General features: G+C 39.4%; 1 protein-coding gene across 3 annotated transcripts in view; it reads left to right on the forward strand.

Moving 5' to 3' along the window:
* Positions 1 to 9,440, forward strand: part of LOC131152891 (ABC transporter B family member 29, chloroplastic) — a 49,027-nt gene extending 39,587 nt beyond the window's left edge. For 2 of the 3 annotated variants that reach the window (XM_058104832.1, XM_058104840.1), the window contains 3 exons: positions 6,466 to 6,653; positions 6,855 to 6,984; positions 8,954 to 9,440. In XM_058104832.1, the coding sequence (XP_057960815.1) occupies positions 6,466 to 6,653; positions 6,855 to 6,984; positions 8,954 to 9,100 (465 nt within the window). In that variant the 3' untranslated portion in view covers positions 9,101 to 9,440. The remainder of the gene's footprint in view (positions 1 to 6,465; positions 6,654 to 6,854; positions 6,985 to 8,953) is intronic. The other variant, XM_058104849.1, reaches the window with a different exon arrangement.
* The last annotated feature ends 409 nt before the right edge of the window (positions 9,441 to 9,849 follow it).

The raw sequence follows: 9,849 nt of genomic DNA on the forward strand, positions 1-9,849 counted from the left end.
AAAAAAAATTCCAGAAGAGAAAAAAAAAAAAAAAACCCACAACAGCCACAGAAACGAGAGACACCTCCAAAACCGAGATGAAAAAAAAAATTCGAACAGAAAAAAAAACTTAGCAGTCAGCTGGCTCGGATACCATGTCAAAGTATTGTATGAATGGCCAAATGGTTTGGCCTCGAGTTCTGTATATTATATATAGACTTTACAAGAATGATATACGTGGAAAGTAAATAAGTTCTAGCATGATTCTAGCCCTATTCATGTAAACTATAATCTGTCAAACCCTATACATGTAAACTAAATATATGCTAACTGCACAAAATAATGAATTGAGATATAAGGAAATAACTGTGGGCTGAAGTAAGGAAAGAAATATTTTGTTTTTCTGTTTGCTGTTCCGTCGACAAAAATATGTTGAACCATTTTCACAAGATCAATACCAACACTGTCCCAATTGGTTTTATAAAATATGCCTGACATTCTGTTTGGTCCTGGGGCCTTTATGGGTTCATAGACAGCAGTATTGATTTAATTTCCTGCTCTTTTGGGATTGAACACATCATGTCATTTTCTTCCTCTGTTATTGAAGGACTAATGAGAAGTTCAAGATAATCAGGAATTTCAGGATTTTTTGCTCATGAAAATCTTGGTAAAATGAGTGATAAATTCCTGTCCAATCCTCTCTCTATCCTCCAACCATTGTCCTTCATTGTTTCTTTGAGCTTCAATACAGTTCCTTGTCCTCCTGGTTATTGTGGAGAGATGAAAGAATTTGGAGTTGGCCCCTCCATTAGCCATTTGACTCAAGATTTCTGTCTCCACATCAGCTCCTCTCTAATAAGCTGTTCTTTGGCTCTTGTTTCAGGGCCTCTTCTCTTTACATATTTGTCGGATTTCTAGGGAATAAATTAAGAAATTCTATTTTTTTTAAATCTGAAATTACTATTTCAGTTTTTAGTAGTTTCAGTTTCTATTTTCTTTCCTAGAGATCTGATGATTTTATTTGCTGATTTTGTGGTGATTTGATTTGCTGATTTTGTGGCCTTCCTAATTTGGTGGCTTTCCTCTACTATTTATCTTGTAATCGTGTCTCTTGAAATTCAGTAAGAATTGTTAATCTTCTTCTAAAAAATATTTCATGGTATCGGAGCCTCCTGCTCTTTTCTTCTGATGATGTCGTATAAGTTGGCAATGACCGGCGCCCAAAGAAATCCTACCGGCTCTTCCGGCACTACCGACACCATTCCACCCAATCCCACTATTCCTCCCAAGTCTGTATCTGCTGATTACTATTCCTAAAATTCAGCCCTTTATCTCACGGTTACAAAATTCAATGGGCGTAAGAAACCATGGTGCGAGCATTGCAAAAAACCGTGGCAAAGGAAGGAGACGTGTTGGAAGCTTCATGGTAAACCAGCAAATTGGAAGCCAAAATCCAAACATGACAGTCACACCTACCAAGCCAGGGCTGAAGAGACTCAGGAGCCTTCTACCAACTCATTCACTCAAACCTATGGCATTGATTACTTGGAGACATTCGCCCCAGTCGCAAAGCTAAACTCTGTAAGAGTTCTTTTGTCACTTGAAGCTAATCGTGACAACCTCTACAACAGTTGGACATAAAAAATGCATTTCTTAATGGAGACCTGGAGGAAGAAGTGTGCATGGATACACCTCTAGGATTTGGTGAAAAGTTTGGCACAAAGGTGTGTTAACTAAAGAAGTCCTTATATGGGTTAAAATAGTCACCAAGAGCCTGGTTTGACAAATTCACTCAGTTTGTTAAAAGTCAGGGGTATACTCAAGGGCAAGATGATCATATGCTGTTTATAAGACATTCACAGGATGGGAAGATAGCGATATTGACTGTGTATGTAGACGATATAATTCTCACTGGAGATGACGTACTTGAGATGAACCGATTGAAGACTTCCCTCTCATCAACATTGAGATCAAGACTTAGGATCTCTGAGGTATTTCCTTGGAATGGAGGTTGCTTGATCGAAGAAAGGGATTGTTGTCTCCCAACAGAAGTATGTCCTTGACCTCCTTAAGGAGACTAGGATGAGCGGTTGTAGGCCAGCAGACACTCCAATAGATCCCAATCAAAAACTTGGAGATGACAAGGAAGGTGATCCAGTGAATACAACTCGATATCAAAAATTGGTGGGAAAGTTAATTTACTTATCACATACACGGCCCGGTATTGCTTTTTCTGTGAATTTGGTAAGCCAGTTTATGCATTCACCCAACAAGAAACATCTTGAAGCAGTTTATCGGATTCTCAGATACTTGAAAAGTACACCAGGCAAGGGTTTACTCTTCCAGGAGACCACACAGCAGAACATAGAGGCATACACTGATGCAGAGTGGGCAGACTCAGTTATTAACAAGAGATCCACATCAGGATACTGTACTTATGTTTGGGGAAATATGGTTACATGGCGAAGCAAGAAACAGAATGAGGTTGCAAGGAGCAGTGCTGAGGCAAAATATAGGGCTATGGCTAACGGAGTTTGTGAGATACTATGGCTGAAGAGAATTCTTGAAGAGCTGCGGATGCTGGTGAACCTGCCAATGAAGTTGTATTGTGACAACAAAGCTGCCATAAGTATTGCTCAAAATCCAGTACAACATGATCGCACAAAGCATGTAGAGATTGACAGACACTTCATAAAAGAGAAGATTGATAGTGGAGCTGTTTGCATGCCTTTTGTTCCTACTAAACAAATAGTCGATATCTTCACCAAAGTACTTTTCAGACCTAGTTTTGAGCTCTTTGTAAGCAAGTTGGGCATGATAGATATCTACGCTCCAACTTGAGGGGGGGTGTCGGATTTCTAAGGAATAAATTAGGAAATTCTATTTTTTAAAATCTGAAATTACTATTTCAGTTTCTAGTAGTTTCAGTTCTCTGTTTTCTAACCTAGAGATCTGCTGATTTGATTAGCTGATTTTGTGGTGATTTGATTTGCTGATTTTGTGGCCTTCCTAATTTGGTGGCTTTCCTCTACTATTTATCTTGTAATTGTCTCTTGAAATTCAATAAGAATGGTTATTCTTCTTCTAAAAAATCTTTCAATATTCCTAGCAGAAGGTGAAAGTCTTTTATCTTTTTGGAGCTGTCTTTCAAAGCAATGTAATTACTGAACCTCTCTTTGTTCCAAACCTTCGAGGCCAGTCTGGCGTTTTTAATATTTTTACAGAATTTATAGGCATAATATACCTGGATTTTAAAAGGCTTGTGAAAGTTGTTTTGGTCTCCCAGAGTATCAAGAACAGTCAGACTGATATGATTCTATGGCTGGAAGATGTTTAACCGTTACTTTGGGAAACAACCTCTCCAGCTTAAATTAGCTATACCTCTGTCTAATTTCTCCTTAATATTTGCAATCCCGCATCCCATATCAGACCAAGTGAATGGGTGCCATAGAACCCAAGATCAATCAATCCTTGATCCTGCATAAGACACTTAAGCCCCTGTTTCTATGAACATCCTCTCCCTCCTCCAAGCTTTTCTTCTTTTGAGATTATGCAATTAAAATCTTCACTGCTTAATATTGGTCCTCAAAAAAATTGAATCATAGCATTAAGATTCTCCCATTGATCTTTCTGGTATGGAGGTCCATAAATCCTCGCCAGCATCCAGGTTCTATGCTCACTGTTAATCAGAGCAACAATCATATTTCTCCTTCTGCTAGAATTTCCACATCTATCTCTGATCTCCACCCTAAGCCCAAACCTCCTCGTGTTACATGAATCCACAGTTGCATCCATCGATATTTCTAAGCCTCCCAATATCCTTTTTTGTTCTCCCTTACATTTGGTTTCTGAGAGAAAAGGATGTCCGGTTTGTTCTCCCTCACCATGGCCTTCTAATAATGAACTGTTGAGATATGGCCTAACCTTCAGCAGTTCAAAGCTAGTATTCTCATGGTGCTTGTGGGGACATGATTAGGCCCGCCTCCTCAGCTATTTCCACGACAGTGTCAGATATTTTGCAACTACTATTGTAGAATTCAACGTTCTGTGTTTTTCTTCTTATTCTTCGGATGATCCTACCTTTCCCCATCAAGTCCCCTGAAGTTTTTTCAATTTCCTCTCCATTGACCTGATCTTCTTCTTCAACCACATTTCCTACCATAACCCGAGTCTTGGTTCTACTCTCTGAGAGAATGAGCTTCTCCCCAGTATGTTTTTTTAAAATAAATAAATTCTTCCGAATAAATTAGGCTGCAGATTAACATTTGTTTCAATTGAGTTTGGACCTATCTCCAACAATTGTGGCTGAACAAAATTCCAAATACCTCCCCTTTTCACCCCCTCAACACCCACTGCTTCAGTTACACTCGAACAAAATTCCAAATACCTCCCCTTTTCACTCCCTCAACACCCACTGCTTCAGTTGCACTATGTTCTCCTAAGTTCTACCTTCAGGGTTTCTTCTGTACAACTTCCTATGTGTCCTCCACCAGCAAACCTGATCCAGTAATCATAGCTGGTTTCCCAACATCTTCATTCCTTTGCATTAAGCATTTCAGATAATTCCTGTTACTTGCCTTTTCAACCTAAAGGCACTGGGCTTCTCCATTTGTTATTCTTTCCTTCTGCTCTTTTCCTTGCTTCAGAATTCAAGATTTCCTGGTTTGTTTTCATAGGTATTGGTTCTTCTTTTTTTTTTTGACTCAACACAATCTGATATTTCTTCTTCTATCTCTTGGTAATCTTCCTCATCTTCCCATCCTCTGTCAGCCCAAAAAAGCTGCCCCTGGCGGAGGCCATAGTCATTATCTCCTTTACTTCTTGTTTCCTCTCTTCCCTTGCAATTTTTCTGACTATGCCCTAATTTTCCACTCATAGGAAAAATCAGTGTCTTTCATACCTAAACTCTATCGATAAATCTCTCTCTTGCTTTCTCTTAAGCCAGAAACCCATTATGAGTGGTTTCTCTTTCTCCATGTCCACTGATGCTCTTACTCTTGACACCTTTCCTGCATGGATGAAGCATGTTTTCCGGTAGATCTATATTCATCACTTTCCCTGCTGTTCCTCTTGTTTTAACTATGTTTTCCTTGCTTATGTATGAAGATGGTAGCCTAACTATCAGAATCCAGAAGGGACTATGTGTAAACCCTAACTCCTTGTATGTTTACCTTGGGCTCCATTTGGTAAGAACTACTAGTTAACAGACCATGGGGCTCCTTTCAGAACCTTATGACTTGCTTCCTCCTCAAATTTGAAGTTATAGATGTTTTCCCCATTTCTTTGATCTGTACCTTCTCCATTTTGCTCCATGCTGTCTGAAGAATGTTCTTCACAACTTGTTTGTTTATGATTTTCTTAGAATAGACTTTGCCTGCATGCCGTAGCCTGCGTATTTCGTCATTCATCTCCTTGTTCTCTTCTAACTCCAGTTCCTGTTGCATTGCTCTTCGACTATAGATTCTACAGCGAAAGGAACGAACCTTAAATGCTTGTTTGGCTACCGAGATGACCTCAAAGAATAAGGGATGGGGAAACCCTAGGTTCCACCAAGGTGGAGAAATCTGCCCTAAGGGGAGAGAGGAAGATATTGATAAGTCTGCTTCTCTATAATAATATATGTCAATAACCATAATACCTTAACTCATGGTTACAAAAATAATACTAAATAACCAATTATAAAAACATAGCTACATCGTTATGCATAAATCCTGGTATGTTGTTTGAGGTAGTTTAAAATGGTGGGACAGATGTTCCAGACCCCATGTAGGATATATTCAGTAGTTATTAATTTCCAATTATTTTTGTTAATTTTTCTGGGTATTCTTTAAACTGATTATTCATCAGGTGCAAGCGGCACCTGTCTTTGATTGAACACCCCCGCCTTTTTTCAGTTGCTTCTTATGTCCTAAACCTATTAAGATTTTCAGCCACCAATTCATCTGAGGCACTATATGACTGATTAATTACTTCTAGTTCCATGTTACTCTTGCATTTAGATCATATAGAAATCCTAAATTGGGCTTGGAGGAGTTTGAGGTGAGTTTTGTTTTCTTTAATCAAAGGGGCCAGATGGAATAGCTCAGCTTGAAAGAGTTTTTTAATGACCTAAATTAATACAGTTTGGTGATCCTGTAGTACTTAAGAAGGAATGTATTCATGCATTGTAGAAAATGAAATTGTTAGAACCTTTAGATGCATGAGGCATGAGGCAGAAGGCATACATACATGCACAGCCCGCATTATTCCTCTCTATCTCTCTCTCTTTCTCTCTCACACACACACTAAAAAGACACACGATTTAACTAAATATAAGAAACACACGCATCTAGAAATCAGCATGATACAGTTGTGTATTTTAAGCTTCCTCTGTTTATAAATGGTTGCAAACATGTGCTTACTCAGTTCAAACGTCAACTTCTTCGTATGAAACTGCTTCCCCTTCAAAGGTTTTCTCCCTTGTGATAACTTTTATATATGTATCAGATACTATTTTCAGGAACTGTTGCTGAAAACATTGGGTATAGGGATCTGATGAGTGAAATTGACATGGAGAGGGTCGAGCTTGCAGCACGTATTGCAAATGTGGATGAATTCATTAGATCACTTCCAGAAGGGTACAAGACAAATATTGGACCAAGGGGCTCAATTTTAAGTGGAGGCCAGAAGCAAAGGTGAATTTTCAAATCCAATACAACTATGATCTTGATAGCTAATGGGACAGCAGCGCTCAACCGTAATTGGGAAATTAGAGCTTGGATGGATTTTTGTAACTAAGATATCTTGCTGTAGATTGAAGGATGATTGATGTCTCCATTTGTACATCGATGTTAAACTTTTATGTTGTTCAATGAAGACCTTGATTTGCCATGCAGACTAGCTATTGCAAGGGCACTTTATCAAAATTCCTCTGTACTGATCTTGGATGAAGCAACCTCTGCTCTAGATAGCAGGTCGGAGCTGTTGGTGAGACGAGCTGTGGAACGTGTAATGAAAAATCATACTGTAAGAGGATGATGAATCGTTATATTTTCTCCACATATTTTGTCCTTTTTCTAATTTTTTTCTACTATTAAAATATGCCTCTCTCCACCCCCATCACCCCCCGGGCGGTCACCCCTCCCCCCACCCCCCCGCCCCCCCCCCCCCCCCCCCCCACCCAAAAAAAAAAGAAAAAACTCAAAGAGAAAAAGCCCCCGAGGGAAAAAAAGACAAAAGAAAAGAAGAAAGAAGTATTATGACTCAAATCTCCTTCCCTGATGCACTGAAAGACTACATAATACCAAAAATGTGTGTGCATGTTTGTATCTAACAGTTTGGTTTACAAGTATTTATTAGGACTAGCGCAACTTACTTTGTTTGGACTTGGGATGTACAATGCAGATATGCTAGACCATCTAACTGTATCGTTATTTTTTTGTTCCATCCTTTTCTTGCATCATTTTGATGAATTATGTTGCAAATGTATCTAGAACGGGTGGTCTTTTGATGATAGGGTTACCTTGTCGATTGAGATTGGGCTGTCCATATTCTGGTGGCAATTTTTGACTGAATTTTGGCCTACTCTGGCCTTATGTCTAGATCTTTTCTTTTCTTTCCATTTGGGTGCCCCCCCCTAGGGAAATTGTCCTAGATCTAATAATAGAAACCTTGTCCAAAAAATTAATAACCTAAACGCACGTTTTGTCAATTCTCACCTATAATCTTAGCATGGGCTTGTTGGTAATGATTCTTGCTAAGAGACACTGGCACTTCAAACCTCTTGGAATGTGTTGGACGCCAACACTTCTCCAACACGCTTGGACACATCTGACACATGCCAGAAAATAAAAATTATTTATTTCCAACATGTTTTGGATACTATTGGACATCCTGGGGACACACGAAGACACATCAGGAACATATTTTAGCAAGACAGTTCATTTTGGGGAGAAGGGATTGTTTCATAAACTTAACTTCTGTACCTTGGATCTTTTTGGTTTTCCACCAAAGTTTAGAGCTCTACTAGGGACAACCTCATTTGAACTTAAGATGTTTGACCTCCTGCAAATGTGTGTGGATGTGTTTGTGTGTGTGAGAGACAGAACGAGGGGTGTTCTTATTCATATTGAGTTAAGTGTCATGCCTTCAATACTTACTCAATTTTTTGCATCGGTGTCTTGTCTTATTTGCTCATTGTGTGTCTGGCCGACCTTGCTTATGCATCTAACTTAAATTTGTATGGGCCTAAATATTTGAATAGCCCTTGCAAGCATGTATGACTTGTCCAAGCCCCTAATAAAGGGGTGGAATGATCAGCTATTCCGACCTGCACTTCCTAGGTTCCTTCACGTCACTGATAAGTGAGGTTGCATCCCTGATAATATCTGGAAACCCAGTTACCACCCAAGTGATAGTTCCTTTGGAAGTTTTATATTTTTGGGTTGATGAGGAGCATTGACCTTTAGTACTGTTTTGTGATCGGTACCATATTGAGGATACTGCTCAAACCATCTCACATAGATGAACCATTGCCAATTGAATGCACATCTCAGGACCCTCATTAATTATCGTGTATCAGTACCAGTCTCCTTCTATGAGGGCGGGCCTTGGATCAACAGTAAGGTTGGTCCTTTTTGATTGGTTGGTCATGGGTTCGAATTCAAGGGAACAGCCTCTCTACATAAAAGTAGGGGTAAGGCTACGTATACTGTGACGACCCTCCCCTTACCCTCGCGAAGCAGGGTGCCTTACGGCCTGAGGATGCCCTTTTAGTACCAGTCTCTTTCTGAATCAGATGAGTGTTAACACTTCAATTTGAATAAATATGGAAGGAACAAGGAGATGGAAAAGTAGGGAACCATTAATTTCCTCCTATATGCAAGTCATGAGTTGGGACATTGCCTAAGATTGACTCTTTGTTTTGCAAAGAGCAATAAGAGGTTGAGATTGGTTTCATAAAGTTTTAATAACATGTTGATAATCAATTGTGCAGGTGCTGGTTATTGCTCACCGGTTGGAAACAGTGCTAATGGCTAACCGAGTTTTCCTTCTAGAGGATGGGAAGCTGGAGGAGCTAGCCCGCTCATCTCTGTTGAGGGGGCTCCATGGTTCACCGGTATCAACTGGAACTGTAATATGAGGGCATCATAGGACTTGATGGTGCCTACCCGTGGGACATGCAGGTGGGCGTTCATGTACATTCCCCCATTTCTTTCATGTTAAAGTAATTTTTCTTTGACTATTACTTTGGTTCATCTCTACCAAAAATTCTAAAAGAGTTCATGTCTAGATCCCAAAGTGTTGTATATATATATATATATATATATATAATGGTCCTCTCTCTCTCTCTCTCTCTCTCTCCACATGAATTTGGAGATCGCTTCAATCTTAAACCCCTTTTTGTGAGTGTAATATTATGGGGCACAAAATGTCCCCTGATTATATTTTTCAGTTAATGAATTCATTTACTCATAAGGCCATATTTGTTTTTGTCCTTCAAAAAGCTTGTTACAACTTGTTGGTTGATGAGATTGCAGCAATTTGATAGTGTGGATGCCAGATCAAGATCCCTTTGACATCCAAGAGTGTAATGCGGTAATGCTGGCTAACAGTAACTTCTGTTGGCAATGAGAGCCAGTTGTTTTAGTGATGATCCTTTGTATTATGTTCCTCATTACTGTCTATCTGGGTCAGGTGAGAATGGCTTTAAATAGTCGTTACGCTCTGCCAACGACCTGGAGCCAGGCCTTTATTGTTTTATTGGAACATATTAATCCAGGGCAAATATTAATGCTATGTTTGGCCAGAAACTGAAAGGAAGAAAACTCGGTTCCATTTCTGTGGCTGAAATACAAATGAACTGTGTCTGACATGAAGGATGGAATGGAA

Source organism: Malania oleifera, chromosome 1 (genome assembly GCF_029873635.1).
Source record: "Malania oleifera isolate guangnan ecotype guangnan chromosome 1, ASM2987363v1, whole genome shotgun sequence".
Lineage (NCBI taxonomy): Eukaryota > Viridiplantae > Streptophyta > Magnoliopsida > Santalales > Ximeniaceae > Malania > Malania oleifera.